Source organism: Perna viridis, chromosome 4 (genome assembly GCF_037379345.1).
Source record: "Perna viridis isolate PV_CMFRI_1.1 ecotype Kerala chromosome 4, ASM3737934v1, whole genome shotgun sequence".
NCBI lineage: Eukaryota > Metazoa > Mollusca > Bivalvia > Mytilida > Mytilidae > Perna > Perna viridis.
The window spans coordinates 47197210-47218378 of NC_142448.1; the positions used below are offsets into that span (position 1 = coordinate 47197210).

Here is a 21169-nt window from a genome sequence, read left to right on the forward strand (position 1 = left end):
TACTCAAAATTGAGTTCTCAACAAACTAACTGATGCTTATGAATATCAAATCTAGGTCAAGCAATCAACACACTATATCAAATAAGGGATGAGGTCATTTAGCCCAACTAGTTCTAAGTTTAGATCCTTTGATAGTGTGGCATAACAAAAAGAAGGAAGTGGTCAACCCAGAGTCAACACTAAACCTTTCTGATACATGGTGAATACAGAGGCAAAATTAAAACAAAATCTGATTTGTGAGGTCACTTCATTGGATAAAAATTGATTAGAATAAATAATGAGTATAAACAATGTCTAGTAGAAGTCTTCCTCGTCTTTATCATCTTTATTTTGGTTCTGTATCTGTTGTTGACTTTTATACATTTCAGCAACCTGAAAGTGTACATACATGTATAGTTCTGTATTAACCATTAATCAAACCTACTCAAACTAGAGTCTCTAAAAAGTCCGAATTGCTCACCTAGCTCTAAAAGCAACACTATTTTTGAAAAAAGCAGCCATGTTTAATCTTGATAAACAATTCTGAATGCTTATAACTAAAGAACAATCATATCAATTTTTATTTAACCTGTCCAGTAGTTTTGAGGAGAAAATTTTTTAAAGCAGTATCAAAATAATGAAAAAAGGCTAATAACTCAAATATGTCTTAAAAGATTAACATAAAAATTTGAGCACAGATAGATTTCATCAAGCTGAACATTTTTCAAACTTTGGCTAAACCCAACTGTTGTGAAGATATATGTAAAAAAACTTTTGTCTGCGCTCCATGTTCAATTTATAGTAATGGCAGCCAAGTTTTCCACTGGATCAAAAATCCCCAAATCAGTTGTACGCAGAACATCCCAAGGAACATTCATACCAAGTATGGTTCTTACTGATCCAGTAGTTTCAGAGTAAAGAGTTTTAAAGAAATAATGTTAAAAATAGCAAAAAAAATGGCAACTACTCCACCATAGAGCAAAAGATTAGCACGAAAATTTAACCAAAAACAGATCTCATCATGTCAAACACTTTTACCCCCATGTCAGAATTGGGCTAATGGTTTTTGAAATGTATGCGAAAAACTGTCTGCACACCAATGTTTATCGATGGATCAAAAATCCCCACATCAGTGCTATGCAGAATACCATAAGGAACATTCGATCCAAGTTTGGCCCTGATTGGTCTAGAAGTTTCAGAGGAGAAGAGTTAACAATGACGGCAACAGAAGATGACAGATGAATGATATATTTGTAAGTAAACTTAATGAAAAAAGGTTTTGAGATATGATTCACTTATCACCCAGATATAGTATGGAAAGTTATCACCTCTTAGAAGTTTTCAAAACTGTTCTCTTTCCACATGCCTATCTTCAGGCAAAATTTTAGATCTGGAATTAGAATTGCCTATGCATTTATTTCTAATATTTCAGATGTAAATTTACACCTTGAAACAGTAATACAGCATACTAAAGATTGCAATAATATTTTTTTTTTATATTTTCAAACGAACCTCTATTGAATTCTTGATTATATTCCTAGTTGTTATATGCTGCAAGCAAGTTGGGGCAAATTTAATCCAAATAAAAAATTTAAAGAATCTGAAAAATATGTTGGTCTTTAGTACTACACGTTTGAATGCAGGGGTGAAAGCTGGGAGCCTAGACCAATATTTTCTATATGCTCAACTTAATTAAACCCAAAAGTTCGGTAACCCAGCTTAAATTCTAGTAGCGATGGGCTACTGGGTGACTGCTAATTTTTATTCCTATAATAACAATGAAGTCCACAAACCTGAGAGGCAGATGTGGCTTCTTCTGTCTTCTTGTCATCTCTAATCCTAAGAAATCTGGGAAACCTCAATGAAATTCCTCTCTCTGGATCAACCTTAAAAAAATGGCTTATTTATAACATTCATGTTTATGGTATAATTTGCACACCATTGCTGAATACCAACGTAAAGCTCAAACAAACGTCTAGATGACCATAAAAAAAAAACATTAAGGTAGACTTACCTGCAATCAAGATGTAAGTGTTACTATTTCTGTTAGGCCAAAAAAAAAAAAAAATCCTGCTACCCTATCTACCCTATTTTTTGTGCCCTTAACATTTTATGTCCATTTTGGCTCACCATTAAAGTCAAGATTGTTTTCCCATTAACTCAAAATATATTTTTTTGTAAAATAAAATAATTCTCTAATTACCTACCCTATCTTTCTTGCTGGTAGCAGGAAACAAGACAATTTTTTTTGCCTTTTGTTAAACTTAACAATTACAGTGGATTCCGCTTATTTGCATAGCCTATTTGCCAGTGAAAATTATGTAAATAACCCAGCTATTCTTATAACCGAAATTACGATTTTACCGGAAGTGTGAGTTCAGGTAAGACGATGATACTGTGGATCAACCAGGGATACCACTGTTCAACATTTCTGATCTGGTATTTAATTGTTATAGACCGTCTCATTGTATTGTTCTTTTATCAATAAATAATAATATATATTGTGTTTGTCTTGTTTATTGACCTTCTTTACGTTGTGTGTATTTATAAGTAAAACCATGTGTCTCTCATCTATAAATAGAAAATCCTATATTTTATATTTCAGCCAGGATTCAGTGTAATATTCATCAATGTTTGCAGTTTTATAACTTCTTACTTGTCAACAAGTGTGAGACTGTTACGCTTTCGCTTAGACATTGTACTGAATGAATGATGACTTAATTTTCGTACGATATTTATGCCTAGTAACCCAAGCTCACTAAAAACTGTTCAGCTCATTAAAGAAAATTAAATTTACATTGATAATCATTTGTAGTCGGAAGAATTTAAATAGGGACAAAAAATACCCCAAGCTGAACCCATTATAAGTGTTCACATCAGTTGATGTTTGGCATGTCATCAGAAGTCATTGTTCACCTAGGTGCTTGTTTATTTTAATGTAATTAGAAATCATTTAAATTGTCTTTTATGTCCATTATGTTTTTAATCCATTATTAACACCTTCTGATTGATGATAATCTAGTTTTTACAACAATAAATATGATTGACATATTTAAGACCCGAAGGCTTAAAATAGAATTTGGGAAAACCTGTCTGTACCTGGATGAGGTTCTACACAAACTGATCATGTAAATACAAAAACACTTCTTTCATTCATACTTTATTTAACAAAATAATTATGACTGGCCATGACATGTTGACAAAATAACAACTGTAATTTTTTTTTTCATTTAACACAGATTTATACCAGTAATAGTAGTAGTATTTTTTTTTCATTTAACATATAAAAAGGTCTGCACCAAATCTTACCAAGCCAGCAGCTGCCTTGTGTGTAGGGGATATAGACAGATCAGCACATTTAATTTCCCACACCTGGACAGCATTCAACCAGTGATCTGGTAGGTGAGAGTTGTCATAACGATAGTATGGTTTTGGCTTGTCAATCACATGGTCTTTGAAAAAGCCAGAGTGTCTCTCTAAATCTTCATCAGTAAACCCAGTCCCTATCTGGAATGAAAAACAAATTTGTGCTGTTAATTTACTTTCAGTGAAAGCATTTAAATCAATCAAGACTAGAATTGAAGTGGTCCTACTACAAAACAAACCCTCCTCTGTCCATACATAATCAATTTGATTTACCTCCCTTTTGCAGCATCACACAAATTTTTAAGAGATTCCCTACATACAAGTTATTATGAGAATGTAAATTCACTCAAATCTGTCTTTAAGAAAATGCACTGATAAACACACTAAAGAATTAAAAAGACATGAATAAATTTCATTTCAGGCAGAGTAGTACAGGCGGAGTAATTCAGGCAGAGTAGATCAGGCAGAGTAGTTCAGGCAGAAGAGTAGTTCAGGCAGAGTAGATCAGGCAGAGTAGAGTTCAGGCGGAAGAGTAGTTCAGACGGAGTAGTTCAGGCAGAGTAGTGTTCAGGCAGAATAGTTCAGGCAGAGTAGTTCAGGCAGAGTAGTGTTCAGGCGGAGTAGTTCAGGTAGAGTAGTGTTCAGGCAGAGTAGTGTTCAGGCGGAGTAGTTCAGGTAGAGTAGTGTTCAGGCAGAATAGTTCAGGCAGAGTAGTTCAGGCAGAGTAGTGTTCAGGCGGAGTAGTTCAGGTAGAGTAGTTCAGGCAGAGTAGTGTTCAGGCAGAGTAGTTCAGGCAGAGTAGTGTTCAGGCGGAGTAGTTCAGGTAGAGTAGTTCAGGCAGAGTAGTGTTCAGGTAGAATAGTTCAGGCAGAGTAGTTCAGGTAGAGTAGTTCAGGCAGAGTAGTGTTCAGGCGGAGTAGTTCAGGCAGAGTAGTGTTCAGGTAGAGTAGTTCAGGCAGAGTAGTGTTCAGGCGGAGTAGTTCAGGTAGAGTAGTTCAAACTTTTTTTTCACTTGGATGATCAAATAAAGTTATTCAACATGTAAGTTTCAATGAGCATAAAAAAATCAAAGTTGACACCTCTTCAAAGTTTCGGTGTGCTGAGCTAAATTGCACTGCAGACGGTAGGAAGAAGACTTAAGTTGAAAAAGACCATCTTTTTCTGTAACAAGCCCTAACAAACCGTTACCGGAGACGTCTTTCCCTACCCCCATCACAAAGAGCAATTGATATCGGAAATCATGTATAAGGAATGATGGACACAGGTAACACAGTGTACCTGCTCTCCAAGATAGCAGGGGTATAATTTGTAAATACCCACCTCCTTGAAAGAACAAAATGTTATGCTAATTCAATCATTCGGATAAAAAACAATAATCCAATGATTGATAAAACACAGATCACCTATACCTTACAAATACTTTGAAACTCTTCATTTTCCTCATCATAACAAGCCAATAGAAATCCACCATATCGTCCTGTTCTCTTTCCAGTTCCTAGGTAACCCCCAATCACTACTACATCAAGTGTGTCTCCTACACCTTCTAAGTAATCTTTTTTGAGCTGCAACAAATATGTTTCAAATGAATGCACACTTGGTTCATTTAACAGATACCCTTATCAAACAACTCCACAGTTCTTGACTGTTGTAAGCTATAATCTTCCTATATGTATTTTAATTCTATGTAGACTTAATCATTAGATAAGTGTTGTGTTATGTGATCATGCCCCTCATGGGCCTTAAAATTGTTTTAATAAAAATCTATCTTTCATACATAAATATCATAAAATAAAATAATTTTGATTTTGATAAATTTCACATCTTTGACATGAAGTGTAAAATAAAAGTGATAGATGGTTGGACAGATATTATTATATAGACAGCAGTGTTTTACCGAATGTTCCCGCCAAAACATCACAACTTTGATATAAATCCACAAAGTACCGTATTTTGGTGTGTATAGTGCACATTTATGTATTGTGCGCAGTGCTATTTTAAAGGTTTAAACATGTGAAAAAAAAGTTTTTTAGACTTAGGTTGCAGTAAAATTTTGTAAGACACAAAAATCAACATTTTGCACTTGATCGATCAATTTATTTACCTTGATGCGTTAGATACGTTTTTAGTTGTTTCATATTGATTTCTAACCATGCTTTATAAGACGGAAATATTGTACAACCTTTGTTTGAAACATGTTATTAAGTCATTTGAACATGATTTGAAGATAATATCACTAAAAATTTAATACTTAAAGATGTATTTGATGATTGGATAAAATTTCTGTTAGGAACATTTCACTTCTGGTTTGTTTGTGTTTACATTACACAATGTCTTTTTATGTAACCTTTAATTTCGTGGCCAATTCTTATGTATTGATGTATAATACACACCACCATGTTCTGGAAATTATTTCTATGTAAAAATGTGTGCATAATACACACCATAAAACAGTATTTCAAAAATCTATACAACAAATAGGATTATAAATTGGTTATCGCGAATAAACAAAATATGATCACTCAAAGCTTAAAGATTTATTGGGACTCGTGATAATATTTTGGTAATTAAATTATTTAAGTATCCTCTCATACTTTAATCCAAAACGAAGGTGAAGCATATTAAATCTAAGAATTATTTGTCGAAGATCTTTTTTATAGTACAAGTGTAAGCACACAAGAAATTAAGCAGATGAACATTGTATCATAAGTATGTTAAAAGTACAAATTGAAAGCAATTTACAATTGCTTTTTGCAAGAATCGTTTCCCAGTCAGCATTTTAGAATCATACAGAATTGCCAATTTATCAACTTTACCCTCCCTTATTTTGAATTAAAAATTGCCTTCATGTATTAAAATCGTGCATTAACAAATAAAAATGTTCCAATCCCTACAGAAAGTGTAGAGACTTTAGTATTACATGTACTAACTTTCAGCCAGTTGTGTGATCTCTTGGCAATTTCATAGGTCGCATTCTTGTCTAATGTCTTCACCATTAACCCTTCACAGTTGCCTACAATAAAGAGGTATCATATGACATCTAAAAAGCTATCCTATTTCTGAAAGTGTCACAAAAGTTTTAAGTATCAGGCCAACAAAAAGTAGAATTGTGCGTGTCCTTTGTCTTTTAGTTTATTTATCTACCGAAGTTGCAAGCATGTGACAAAATTATCTTCCTTATAAAGTACACTTTAACAAAAACACAATTATTAATTTAATCCAGAAATATTATATTTAGTAACATTGCTGGAATAATATGCTGTTGAAAACAGACTGCTCAACTTGGATCTCCGCTGACACCTACGATATAAATGCACACATCTGACCTTAGACTTATCTGCCCAATTCAACTTACCTATGCTTTTTTGTCGATTATTTCAGGAAGAAAAATATAATTGTGATCATACATTTGCATTTTTCATATAGAAGATCAAAAACTGATTTTTCCCTAAACTATAGTCAATCCATACTTCTTATCCAACTTCACAAACTAATACAAATTTTGTCCTATTTCACCTTTTTCCTCAATTTTTAAAATTGTCCAATAGTTAATTTGTATTAACATAAAAAAAAAAAAAATATAGTAACAGATCAATTATTTTTCTTAAATAAAACCAATTTCAGCTTACGAAATAATTTCCTTGATGAACATAAGATTTCCAAAAACCTGACACTTTTATCAATTTGAATTTTCCCATCAATTCTACTTGGTTAAAATCACTGCTCTTCACTTCCTGTTTATTAATGGCAAACTATTAATGAAATGACTGAGAATTTGACTGATAAGTGTGTTTAATGGAACATGCTTTACACATTTTATGCTTCTTGACACATTACTACAAGAACTAAATTTCCTGAATGCGAATTTATTACTAAATATCTTTCAAGGCCAAAACAAGTCCCTCATATCTTCAGTTGATATGAAGACTAGATCTCAATTCTATTTGCAGAAATAATAGAATATCACTGAGCTGAATAATTGCAATAAACATATTTACTGGTTATTAAAAAAAGTATTTAATGATATAAAAGGAATTACAATTGGACTAAATTTTTGTGTAGTATTTAGAAATAATTAGGAAGTTCCAGTGATAGACCAGTGACATAAGGTAATTTGATCCTGAAGATTTAAAAACCCAAAAAGTGTCCAATTGCAAGTTTTGAGATATTCAAGTACTTACCTTTAACAGATTCTTCTAAAAATTCAGCTATTTCTTCAGTATCAGATAAAATCTTAGACTTTGCAAACACAAATTCTCCCTCAATTTCGTCAAATGATTCATGAAGTAATTCTCGCCTCCTTCTGAACGGCTGTGTGACTAGAGATTCACCATTAAGGTATAGCAAGTCAAATGCATACACACATACTTGTATCTTTATTTCTGAAGCATCTGCATCCTATAAAAGAATTAAAAAGACATTCATATCAATGTTAATTCAGAATGTGTGGACATTTTATGATTAAAATTTATGATTATCAAAATGACTCTTCTGAACTATTTAAAACTGGCCAACATTAAAATGTTAAAAAAGAATTTTCCGGACTATAAGTCGATATTTTTTTTCAGCAAAGTGTCAGCCTCGACTTATTGTCCACTTCGACTTATCCAGGGTTCTCAATAAGCCTGATCACAGCTAAAAATAACATTAAGTCATTGAAAGATGTTGACATTTGTTTATACACACAATCTATCACTTTTATAGTAAAATAAGATGATATTTTTGTGTACTTGCACTGTGACATGTCAATGATGACCGGAAATGTTGAATTGATTCTAAAACTCCCCACATACGGAATCTGTGATATGGAATCAGTACTGCGTTTGTAAAAAACAGATCACGTCCATTACAAAAGCACCAAATTAACCACGATTAAAGTTTGTTTATTCATTCGTACTGCCGATCACGACAAAAAAAAAAATGAATTTATCAAGAAAGCTAATCTGCATCACAATAAACACCGCAATCGAAGGTTTCTGATGCATATTTTTATGTATGAAACGTGAAATAACCAAACATTTTTTTTCAATTTATGTTTTTTAGCAACAAAATAGCCGGCACCAAATGTCAAAGTAGACAGCCGGTCGCCGGCACTTATTGAGAACCCTGCTTACCTAAGGATTTTTCAAGAAAAATGTTCATCAACAATGCATTTCTTTAGATCTGTTTTTGATTGCCTTAATACAAAATATTTTTTTTTATTTGTTTTTCAGTCAGGCTTTTACATCATCCCCTCCATCACCACCTGACAAGGGTGTATTATGGATTTGCATTGAAAAACAGAAATTTGAAGCATGACTACACTTATTATGAAATATAATACACATTAATCAAAAATATACCTATTGAAAAAAAACAAAAACTCTCTCTCTCTTGTATACAGTACATTCACACTTCTGTATCAGTATTAATATTACATTACCATTACAGCTACTTTGTAATGTTTAATACATGTACAAAGAATACTTATATCTACTATGGAAATATGTGTCTTAGAGGGGCCCATCGATTTTCAACTTTTACCATATTGTTCTGATTTGCTGAAACTTGTTCTAGCTTATATAAGTAATTTAATTTTGACTTTAATTCCACAAATGAAGGGATTTTTTCCTTCAGCTTACAATGATAGATATAATTCTTTACAACTACAAGAAAGAAGTTCAAAAAGGGGGTTCCAGAAGGATAACCAAGAATTATGTTTTGTCTATCCAAATCAAAATCAATGTAATAAATCTTAATTTTTTGTGATAATATATTCCAAAAATATTTTTTAACTCTACAATCAAAAAACAAATGTTCCAGTATTTCTTCTTCATGTTTACAAAATGTACAATATTTTGTGTCTTTCAAATGTATCTTATATAAAAACTTATTTGTTGGAAGAATTGCATGCAAAATTTTATATTGAAATGTCTTCAAATATGTGTGCTTACACATCTTATGTAAGAGTACAAAATACTTAGAAAAGTCAAGTATCTCAAGTTCCAAAATGTTCCCCCATTTTACAAACTTTTCTGTGGGAGCATAAAACACTGCATCTCTCATATTTCTATAAGCAAATTTTGCTTTTTTAACAGCAAGTATGGATCTCAGGAAAGGGTCTTCAGCCCTGAAATTCTGCAGATCAATTCTTCCTATAATCATTCGAACATATTCTTTTACATAACGAGGTATTCTTGACAATAAGCTATAATATTTCATGAAGTTATTACTCATAATCTTGTCTTTGATTTTAACAAACGTAAAGAAATCTTTTGTAGTTGCATCTATGATATCACATATATTCTCCACACCATAATTTTTCCATGCACTATAATATCTTATTTCCTCACAGGGAATAAAATTCAAAATATCTAATGACAAGAAGTCTTCTATACACGTTCTTGTAACTTTTGGTATAGCAGAAGCTAAGCTATATAAAACATCTCTCCAAAATGGATTGTTAAACTTAATTCCAATTTCACTTATCTTGTCAGCTTGAAGCTGAAATACACGTTCACCTCCATACTCATTCAAATCATACAATAGTATCTTTTGCCATGAAATTGTTGAATTACTAAAATATCTGTTAATCCAACAAAGTTTTAGATAAGAAATAAAAGATGGAAGATGAATCATCTTAAGCCCACCTTGATCAAAATCACCGATACGATCAGCTTTTCCATTCCAAATAAATCGAAAAAATAAAGTATTAAGATCGTTAAGTTTATTCTCTGACAAGTTTGGCAAAGATGTAAAAAGATGAATAAGTTTTGGGATTGCTAAAGTTTTCACAACTGTGATCTTGCCCATAAGGGTAAGCTTTCTATGTTCCCAGCTCTTTAATATTCTGGAAACATCCTTTATTTTCTTTGAAAAATTTATATCTACCATGCTCTTCAAATCTAAGGAAAAGTCCAAGCCTAAAACACAAAAGTTCGAATGTGACCATTTTAAATCATAGTTTAGACACAATATTTGATCTGAAAACTTTTTACTCCCAACCCATACTGCTTGTGTTTTTGATTTATTTACCTTCAACCCAGAAATTTTGTAAAAGGAGTCAAAACATGTCAATGATTCATTTAATGAAGCTTCTGTTCCATCTAGCATCAGAAAAGTGTCGTCAGCATACTGACTTACTAATGGTTCTGTATCATTAATAACAACACCTCATATATTTCCATTTGCCTTCAATTTCATGGCTAGCAACTCAACACCAATAATAAAGATGTAGGGTGACAATGGGTCACCTTGTCTACACCCTCTCTCTAAGTCAAAAAAGTTTGACATATGACCATTATTTATCACACAGCTTTTTGTTCCAGAGTACAGGATCTTAAACCACTTACAGAAAGAATTACCAAAATTGAAACTTTGCAATGCTTTGGTTATAAAATCCCACTCTATAGAGTCAAAGGCTTTTTCAAAATCGATTAGCAGCAATAACCCTGATTTGTTATTCTCTTCTAAATAATGCACGAGATCATACAAAAGTCTCGTATTTTCTCCGATAAATCTATCCTTCATGAAACCCTTTTGAGTATCACTAATAATAAATGGAAGTACAGACTTGACCCAATTAGCTAATACAGCGGAAGCAATTTTCAGGTCAGTATTTAAGAGACTGATAGGTCTCCAGCTGCTCATAAACCCTCGATCCTTATCTTCCTTCGGTAAACATGTTATGACTCCTTGGTATTGAAAGAGAAAATTTTCCAGATTCATACCCATAGTACAGGGACCTATATAAAAAAAGGTCCAATATCACGCCAGAAAAATTTATAAAAATCGACAGTATAACCATCGGAGCCTGAACTTTTCCCATTACACATACCCTTTAATGATTCAGAACATTCAGAAAATAACAAGTTACCTTCACATATGTTTTTCTGATCTTCTGTCAACTTGACATTATGCTCAAAAAAGGACTGATCAGATCTATCAATTGGTTTTGAGGAGTAAAGCTTTTTGTAGAAATTCTCTTCAAATAAAATGCTTGATTGATCTGATAGGTGATTCCCCTTATCGTCAATCAGCTCTGAAATAGTCTTATTGACTGAATGTTTCTTTTCTAACTTGCAAAAATATTCTGTGCACTTCTCCCCATTTTCATGCCAGTTAGCACGAGATCACAGTAATAACCCAGATATATAATCCTCTCTCCCCTGTTCAAGTTCTAGCTTTTTTTCATTCAATGACTCTAGAATTCTGTCATTGGGACTAATATTCATAGTATTCTCTAATTCTTGTATATCATTCTCAAGTTTCTGATACAAGTTTTTCTCAAGTTTTGATTTTCTAATGCAATATTCTATAGATGTACTTTGTGTCTTCATCTTGAGAACTTAAAAAAAACACTGATCGTCACATTTTAGCTTGACGTCAAATTAGTTTTCCTTATCACCCTCTAGGTAATATTTTTCAACAGTATCACTGATACATTCTTTAATCTTGTTAACATAATCACCATCCCTGAGTAGAAGGGAATTGAACTTCCAGTATCCTTTCCCTCGTTTCTCAAGACTAGCAGAGAAAGAAAACAAAATTGCAGAATGGTCAGTCCTGTATCCGGGAATGATACTCGTAGACTTCATCAGAGAAAATACATCCTCTGAGACAAGAAAATAATCCAGACGACTTTGTCTAATCGGTGTAGGCTGTCACCAAGTATATCTTCTTGTATCAGGGTGACATGTTCTCCAAAGATCTACAAACTCTAGGTTATTTTTCATCTCGTCTATTTTTTTTCTGACAAGCTAAGTTTCTATTATACCGAATATTAAAGTTGTCAATGCTATAATCCTGAACTACATTCCAATCACCACAGAACAGAAAGCTAGTATTTTTTAAAGCAACTGCCTTCTGGTATATCTCAGTGAATAAACCTGGCTCGTCTGTATTGAAACCTATAAATTAACAAGGGTTAGTTTTTGCTCATACAGCTTCAGGTCTAAAATAATATATCGACCATTGGGGTCGATAATAGAATCATTAACAGTGTAATCAAGCCCTTGGCGAAATAATATACAAACCCCAGCACTTCTGCTACTATGGTGACTGAAATAACATTGACCTCCCCATTCGTCAGACCAAGCGGTCTCAACTTCCATTGAACTATGTGTCTCCTGAAGGCATATGATAGAAGCTTTTTTCTCCTTTACCCAGTTAAATATATCAGTCCTCTTTTTTGCACTGGAGACCATACCCCTTACATTTAATGACAATATAGATACATTAGTTTCCATAATAAATTAAAGTATAAGATTTGTTCAACAATAAAAGCAGCATATCAAAATTAATACAGAAAACATTCACACTTACATACAATATCAACAAAGATGACAGCTCTATATTCTCCCTACTGAGAATAGTTAGCAACTCTAGTAATTACCAGCTACAGTTTGGCAAATATTCATACAAAATTTTTGGTAAACTGCAATTAACGAAAGCTGCCACTCAAACCGGCAATTGAATTCGAAGATTAATGATCATTGCCGCTATCCTTTATGTATGAATACGATGATGTTAATAAAAACTCTGAAACTTTGAAACCATTAAAATATATAAATGAACTCTAGAAGATACGCTAAAAAAACTCCTTTTTTTTTTTTTTTTTAACTTGGAAAACATTATCGAGTGTTTTTGAGTTATCTGTCCTTTAGTATGCAAATTTATACCCATTTATGGTATGTCGTAATACATTTGCATGTGGCTCAAATTATAACTCAATTAAGGTGTTATCTAAATGGCTAATTGCAACCAAATTTGCAGGTTATAATTATTTTATATTGTATTTCGTAATACCAGGTAATATTATTAACTAATTACCACCGCTTGTAATTATGACCAATTCATCAAATGAATTTCCAGCTTATTTCACACATGGCTGCCCACGTTTGACATGGTTATGATTTCATACATGGCTTCAGAGCCATTGACAAGCCATTCAATAAAAATAACTAACTCGCTGACAAAGTACACTTTAACAAAAACACAGATATTTATTTAATTCAGAAATCTTATACTTAGTAACATTTCTGGAATAATATGCTGTTGAAAACAAACCGCTCAACTCGGATCTCTGCTAACACTTAAGATATAAATGCACACATCTGACCCTCAACTTACCTATGTTTTTTCGTCGATTTTGGTCAAAATTGGGCAATTCGACTTATATTCCACATTGACTTAGTCTGGAAAATATGGTACTTATAAAATTAACAATTTTGTTTCTTTTCTGCAGAGTTACCTACCTTTCTCTTTCTATGACTCAGAATCTGGAAAGGTTGAATCTGTTTCTTTTCGGCATCCCATGCCACAGCTTCTGAGTCCAAGACACAAGACTTCAATGAATCTTTTTTTACTTTAGGGATTCTAGCTATAATGTCTGGATACTTTGTTGTATTGTTCTCCGAGTTCCTACTGTAAATATGAACCTTTCGATCTTCCAGTATGTGAATCTAAGAAAATAATTGACGACAAAAGTAACTGTATGCCTTTATCATTAAAAAAAAAAACATTAGGATTTTGTCATAATAAACTTACTGTGTTCTTATTTCAAAGATATAGTTTACAGACCACCAATTCAACCAATGAGCATTTGGAACGTACGCAAAAATAGTCCTACGCAAAAAATTACCTGTGTTCCTCATAGTGCTGTGAAAAAAAATCTCATTTTATTTAAAAAATTTAAACAGTTTCTGAAAGGAAAAACATTTCTGTACATTTTATAGGTGTATTTTGCTTCTTGTGATATGAAGTCTAATCTCCATAATGATTTCTAAATATACCCCTATCTTGTGAAAACACTGGGATTTCCCATGCTATTTATAGACCCTTCACTTCTGGTGACCAGTACTGCACTGGAAGGCTGCTAACCCCACATGCCATTCTGAGGATTGTGAGCTGACATATGTAGAAACATGCTGATATATAGTCCATTGCAGGTTAAAGTTATTAAAGGTAAAGTCCGGAGAAGCCATTGAATATTGTGAAATTAGCATAGAAGCCTATGGGAAGTGGAATTAGTGGTTTCTAACCTATAGATATAAATTAATTATCTATATTCAGATTATTCATGCATTTTAGCTATTTTATTTGTTACTAGATCCTACAGACAGAAGTCAAGTGCATGATAAACAGCTTAACTTCAAAATACTGAGGGCTGTTCCAGTAAAACATACATGGGACCCGGACTTGGTTGTGCGTTGGAGGAAAATGCATCTATGGCACAGTACTGGGCTTGGAAATTCGCTTCTGTGAGTGGTTGTTGGGAAAATGAAGGAACATTCTGTTGAAAGTTGTTTTTACTTTCTCGAAATGGTCCAAAATGAATCCCTGTCATTGTATAAACCTTTAGTATAGTTGAGTTACGCGCTTTTGTTGCCGGAAGTTAGTGCCATTTTCACAGGTGTTCTGCCCGGAAATCGCCCCATGTTTGTTTTGACATTATTCTCCGGAGCAATGGTGCGACCCTAGACGTCCGAACATTAGAAAAGATGTCAACTTCTGTCGTTTGTTGATGTGGTTCATAAGTGTTCCTAGTCTCTCAATTTTTATGTAGATTAGACCGTTGGTTTTCCGGTTTGGATAGTTTTACACTAGTAATTTTTGGAGCCCTTTATAGCTTAATTTTCGGTGTGATCCAAGGCTCCATGTTGAAGACCGTACTTAGACTTATTATTATGGTTTATACTTCAAATAAATTGGGATTTGGATGGAGAGTTGTCTCATTGGCACTCATACCACATCTTATATCTATTCCATGTGTCTAAATTATCATCAAAGCAACTCTTCCACAATTAAACTTCTTTTGAAACTGAATTTGAACAGTTGTTAAATCAATATGTAGTCATTGCATATTGATATCAAGAATAACCAATTCCAAAACTTCAAAATGAAAGGGTATAGGCTATGGAGTGAATGTGCAGGTGACAAAAACACCAAATTATCAAGGAACAGGGATTTTACTTCTGCTCTTCATCTTAGAAATTGTCAGAGACTCTACAACAATGGATAAAATATCCATACCATTAAACAAGATAGTCCCCAGTGTGCAAATGAGCAGAATTGTCCATATATTGATAAATATCAATATTACTTTATACTCTCTTGTTCCTCACCTGCACAGAGTGCATGCAAACTTGAGTGATGCTTAAATACAGCAGATTTCCAGATGAAAGTGCTAGGTATTCAAGAAGAGAAGTTTTCTTGGAATCATTGATTCCCGATAAAACAAATTGATTTTAGGAAACTTCACACAACTATCAAGGCAATCATATGGATACACACAGAAATTTCAACTGGTTAGATGAGATACAAAATAGTTCACAGTAATACACCAGCTTCATATACAGTCACTGTTGCACAGTGTGGATCAATAGAACTTCTGCATTGGAAAGTGTGTTATTTCATCACATACCCTGTCTTTTACAAAATATCAGAGCGAGTGAACGAGTTCGGTTAGGACCACATGTGGACATTCTAAAATGTAAACAAAACATCATATCTCTCGAACTTTTTCATCACATAGGCAAACAGCCGAAAACTTCTGAGTGATGAAAAAATGTTGATTACTTATAAAAGAAAATCGCGAACACATTTTGTATATTGAATCAAATGGTCTGTTGACTTCTGTGTTAAAACGATTCAATCAACAAATTAATACTTACAAACTACATGTACGATTGATTCGTAGTTTCAGTTTCATGTGCTTTCATTATTACCTCTGAAAAATCGACGGGAAAATGGTAGACTTGTCAATCTTTTTTCTTAATTAATAAATGTATGAAGATTCTCAGAGTTACTTCAATTAATTTGTATAGGCAATGGGGCTACACGTGTACCGCTAATTCAATTATGCAATCAACTAATCAGTTACAGGTAAATCACAGTCACAGGTGGCTGCACATCGGTTAAAATTGACACACAACTGTCAATTAATTTCCAATAAACAATTAGGAGACTGGTAGACAGGATGTTTATACACTAACAAAACCATGCAGACTGTAATTTATAAGGGTTGGCAATTTTTTTTATGTCTGATTTTGGAAAATTGTCGTTGGTCATTTGCAAAATTTGTCCATCAATGACCGGCATTCTTGACCGTTTCCGGATCCATGGTCTGACCCCTATTTCTATTTTTGATAAGGGTGGCCATGTTTTTTCGACAGATAAAAATTCCCACAAGTTTTATGCAGGTTCCCAAAAAAAACAAAAAAACATTCATACGAAGTTTGGTTTCAGTTGGTCAAGTAGTATTAGAGAACAATTTTGAAAAATGTTAACAACGACGGATGCCAACTGATGGGAAAAGCTAACATGGCCTTCAACAGTGAGCTGAAAGTGAATGAAATCCCTGATTATCTGAACCATTCCTATATACCAATACCTACCTGGGCTCTCTCACCATCATATTTATATTCACAAGCAAATTCAGCATCCTCAAATCTCTTCAGGACCTCACTTACACCTTTAGTAGGATGTGCTAACATAGGCTTTAGAGGTACACCTAAAATGAAGTTAAAGTTAATGGTTACATCTATTGGAGATCTGACAGAATATTATCACACCATCAGATCACATAGTATTTAATATAAGTCCCTGTAAGAATCAGGCACTAAGTGAAAAATTATATGCAAAAAACCATCATATTGATAGTGTATTTTGACTCTTTCCACCATCAGAATCAACGAAAACAGACAATATTCTTCATATCATGCTGGACCATTGAGATACAAATTCATTGAAATGCACTGAAAATGAACATTTCAAGGGCAGATAACTGTGTCAAAAACCTCATTTCTCTTACATTCTATTGATAAATTTTTTATCAAGGCAAGTGATGTAGAGATCAAAGTGTTATTTTCAAATAGAGAAAGTATCCTTGAGTGATATTAAGTTGTCAGAACGGTGGATTTTTGAAATGCATGTTTCTGATTTTTCCCATTTTGCCTGATTCTTACAAACAATTACACTTAACTATCCCATTGTTATGCAATGGATTAAAATACAAAGTTTTACTATCTGTGCCTTCCCTTTGTGTATCTCTTGTGCTACCATTGTAAGTGTTCTTTGTGTATCTGTCATCCTGACAATGTAAGGAGAGAGTTTCTTTTAAGTCAACAAATTAATCCACTATATCTTTATACAAATGCCAGAATTCAGGAATAATCAATAATTTGATTGACCCTGGCAAACTAAAGAAAACTTTTTAAAACTGTTTTTCAGTTTATATGAAAGAGTAATCAAAAGAACCAAGATTCTGTTGAAAAATCAAAAGAATGTAATAAAGGGACAAATGCCAGACATAGTAAACAGACAAAGAACATAAATAACTAAAATAATACATACAAAGTAGCGAAAGCAAATGAACATTTCAGACTCCACTAAAAACTGGGAGCATTGAACAGGTGCACCGGTAGGGAAAGTGTCCTCTGCTTTTCTAGATACATCCGTTGAGTTGCTCATAAAAGTCAAGTCTGGGGTAGAGGAAAGACATTTCTCTGCTTCCCTTTTCAGGAAATATTGTAATTCGTAAGGCATTGTTATTTACAGGCATTCCAAAAAAAAACAGTAAAACAGAAGGACTAGCCTCAATATCCTCACTCTCACTACCTCTTCATGCATGTACACATCATATTAAATGCATTGTCATGTTACTTTGAGGAGGCATGTGTAAAAAAATGTTACTTTAACCTATATTGTAAAAAATCAACTTGTATACTTTCATATTTTTAAAGATTCCTGTATCATAAAGTTTAGCATTATAACACACTATGTTAGGCCATTCAAAAATGTCAAGGTTGTCAGACCGACAAGTTTCGCAAATGACCAATGACCAATTTCCAATATCGGACATTAAAAATTGTCAACCCTTATAAATTACAGTTAGAAATGTTTTATTAGTGTATAAACATCCTGTCTACATGTATCCTTACTGTTTGACAGGTGTGTGTCAATATTAGCTGATATGCCCCCAACTGTGACTAAGATTTACCTGTAACTGATTAGTTGATTGCATAATTAAATTGTGGGTACGCATGCAGCACCAATGCCTATATGAATTAATTGAAGTGACCTGAAGAATTTTCATACATTAATTACTTGATTTAATTAAGAAAAAGATTGACAAATCCATCATTTCCCTGCAGATTTTTCAGTTGTAACGAAAGCACATGTAGCTGAAACTACGAATCAGTCGTAGTTTGTAATTATTAATTTTTCGATGGAATATTTTGAAAGATGTAGTAAATAAATACCTATTATACAGTTAAAAACGTGCACATGGAAGAAAAATTATGAATGATACTACATGGCATCAACATCTTGTCTTGCCATTTTTTAATTACGAGATGTCAAATAAAGTTCTGCTGAACTGCTTTTGAACCTTCTCTTTTTAACACAGAAGTCAACAACCCATTTAAATATACAAAATGCATTTGCAATTATAAATATTCAACAAATTTTTCATCATCACTTTGAAGTTTTCAGCTGTTTACCGATGTGATGAAAAAGTCCTAAAGATTCAATGTTTTGTTTACGACAGAAAGTCCTTGTGTGGTTGAAACTCATTCACTTGCTGTGAATTTTGAAATTTTGTAAAAGACAGATTATATGATGAAATAACACAAATTCCAATATTAATCTTTAAACTACAAAAAAAAAGTTTGGTTTGTTTTTAAAGTTTATTCTCGACCTGTGCATGTACAAGACTGACACAAACGTCTGCTGAAGTCAAGCTCTATGCAGCAGCAGACTTTCATTTGCTCTCTTACTAACCGCTGTAGACAGGCTTTTCAAAATCCACAGGAGTTATTCAAATAATATTTTGTCTGACAATCAGATAACGTCCTATAAAATCATTCACTTTTCCCTGACTGCAAGATTCTTGCATTTTCTGAGAGGTCTGGCTGCAGCGTTTAGAGTGAATTTTAAATGTCAGACGCTGTTCATATCTTGTGATGATGTTTGATAAGATCATCAACATGGGCTGTCAAAATTTCCAGACCCTTGGTCAGGCCACTTTTTTCAAAATCCGATTTACGAGGTTTTTGATGTCAGAAGCAAATAGACCATTTTTTTGTGAAATTTTGCAAGATTAGTTGATAAATATCTATCATACAGTTAAAAAAAAGGAATGTAGAAGAAAAGTTATGAATGATACTACATGGCATCACCATCTTGTCTTGCCATGTTTTAAGTAGGAGATGTCAAATAAAGTTCTCCTTCTGCTGAACTGCTTTTGAACCTTCTCTTCAAGTGCAAAACTAACCCCAATGACAAAAGCAGAAAGAGAAACCATTTTCTGAATTTGGACACAAAATTTTTTTCTCTTCCATGAAATTAAAATCACTGACACAGAAGTTCCAAGGGATGTGGTGGTGCCTGAGAATCTACACTATTTTAATTTTGCCTTAAAAATGGTTCTACTTTACCTGGTGTTAGTTTACAATGTTTAGGTAATTCTTCTAATCCTTCTTTCAATAATACTGGAATAATAGCACCATAGTTTGGACATTCACTAAAAAAATACACATAAACATTTCATCAAATGCCTGTTACATGAAAATTTAATATAAAAGATTCTAATGCATAGTCAAAGGGAGATAACCTAAAAGTTCTAAACCTCATTAAAAGGAGAAAGGGCTGTTCTAGTAACATATGAAGGACAGGGGAAGGCACGTTTATTCTCTGTATACAGTTGGGTTTTCAGTCTCTTGACAAAATATTAATTTTAATACAATCAATAGAACTTCTATGGGTGGTTCCCCTGGGGGATAAGTGCCTTCCCCGGGGAGCTCATATCTTTTAATGAAACAGCACTTACAAAATTCCACAGGACTACATTTGAATAAAAATATTTACTTCTGACTGGTGCTTCCAATTTATTTTTATTTGAAAATTTTGACACAGTACTATTCTTACAAGTGTTACTAAGATTGGAAATATAGGGGTACACTGATGATTTATCAAATACCTGATATTTTTAAAAACAACAGACTGACACTTATACATTCATTAAAAACCTTACTTCATGTACATCTTCTTATAAAGTGCACAAAATAGGGTTGAAGATTCTACATACATAGGTAAATGGAATATTAAAGGTCATAGGTCAGAACTATAAAGGGCCTCTGACCCCTGACCACTACCAATTTGAACCCCTCTGAACCTACATCCACTTGTCAAGTGTCCTTAGTAATCTGTTTTTTAGGAGGGGGGTTTGTTTTGTACTTTATACACAGGATTTACAGACAGACCGACAGATAAAAAATTTAGTTTTGCAGCTGATTAAGAATGACTGAGCAATGAGGATTACACTTTACCAATAGACAGTTTTTATAATTAGAGCAGCATCCTCCATCTTTTTCTTCAGTGCTTCTGCTGTCTGTCCTTTACCAGCATCTGTAATCTCAGGAGGAAATTCTGAAAATCAAATTGTATATATACAACTAGATATCAATGAATTGGGATCTATCTCTATGGGCATTACAAATATATTTGACCTTAAGGTCATATAAGGTCAAACCCAAGTGTCCTACATGGTTGCCCTACACATTGTTCCGATGTTGTCTACCCTCATTCTAATTATCAAAGTCAACCATGCTGCATATTATTTAAGAAATTATTAATATGGGTATGGTGCTGTACTCATCCCAGACTATCTTTTGTATTATGGTACTTTGAAGTACAATTTTAAAGATACCCATTCACTTTTAATCAAGAGATCTGGAAATCAGGAAAAGCTAGAACAAGGTTCCCTTTTTCCCTAAGCATTTTATTACTAACCCTAAAACCAATTCCATCCTTCCTCATGAGGTATTTGAAAGAGACCTATTTACTT

The 21169-nt window shown here is 33.2% G+C and overlaps 1 protein-coding gene across 1 annotated transcript in view; it reads right to left on the reverse strand.

Annotated features, from left to right (window-relative positions):
• Nucleotides 1-230: 230 nt before the first annotated feature.
• LOC148620309 (DNA ligase 1-like) overlaps nt 231-21169 on the reverse strand; it is a 61725-nt gene continuing 40786 nt past the window's right edge. The window contains exons 15-24 of the mRNA XM_088581081.1: nt 20652-20751; nt 19761-19846; nt 16719-16834; nt 13578-13784; nt 7524-7740; nt 6273-6355; nt 4755-4907; nt 3289-3486; nt 1773-1865; nt 231-372 (exon numbers count right to left, since the gene is read on the reverse strand). Coding sequence (XP_088437207.1) covers nt 295-372; nt 1773-1865; nt 3289-3486; nt 4755-4907; nt 6273-6355; nt 7524-7740; nt 13578-13784; nt 16719-16834; nt 19761-19846; nt 20652-20751 — 1331 coding nt within the window. The 3' untranslated portion in view covers nt 231-294. The remainder of the gene's footprint in view (nt 373-1772; nt 1866-3288; nt 3487-4754; nt 4908-6272; nt 6356-7523; nt 7741-13577; nt 13785-16718; nt 16835-19760; nt 19847-20651; nt 20752-21169) is intronic.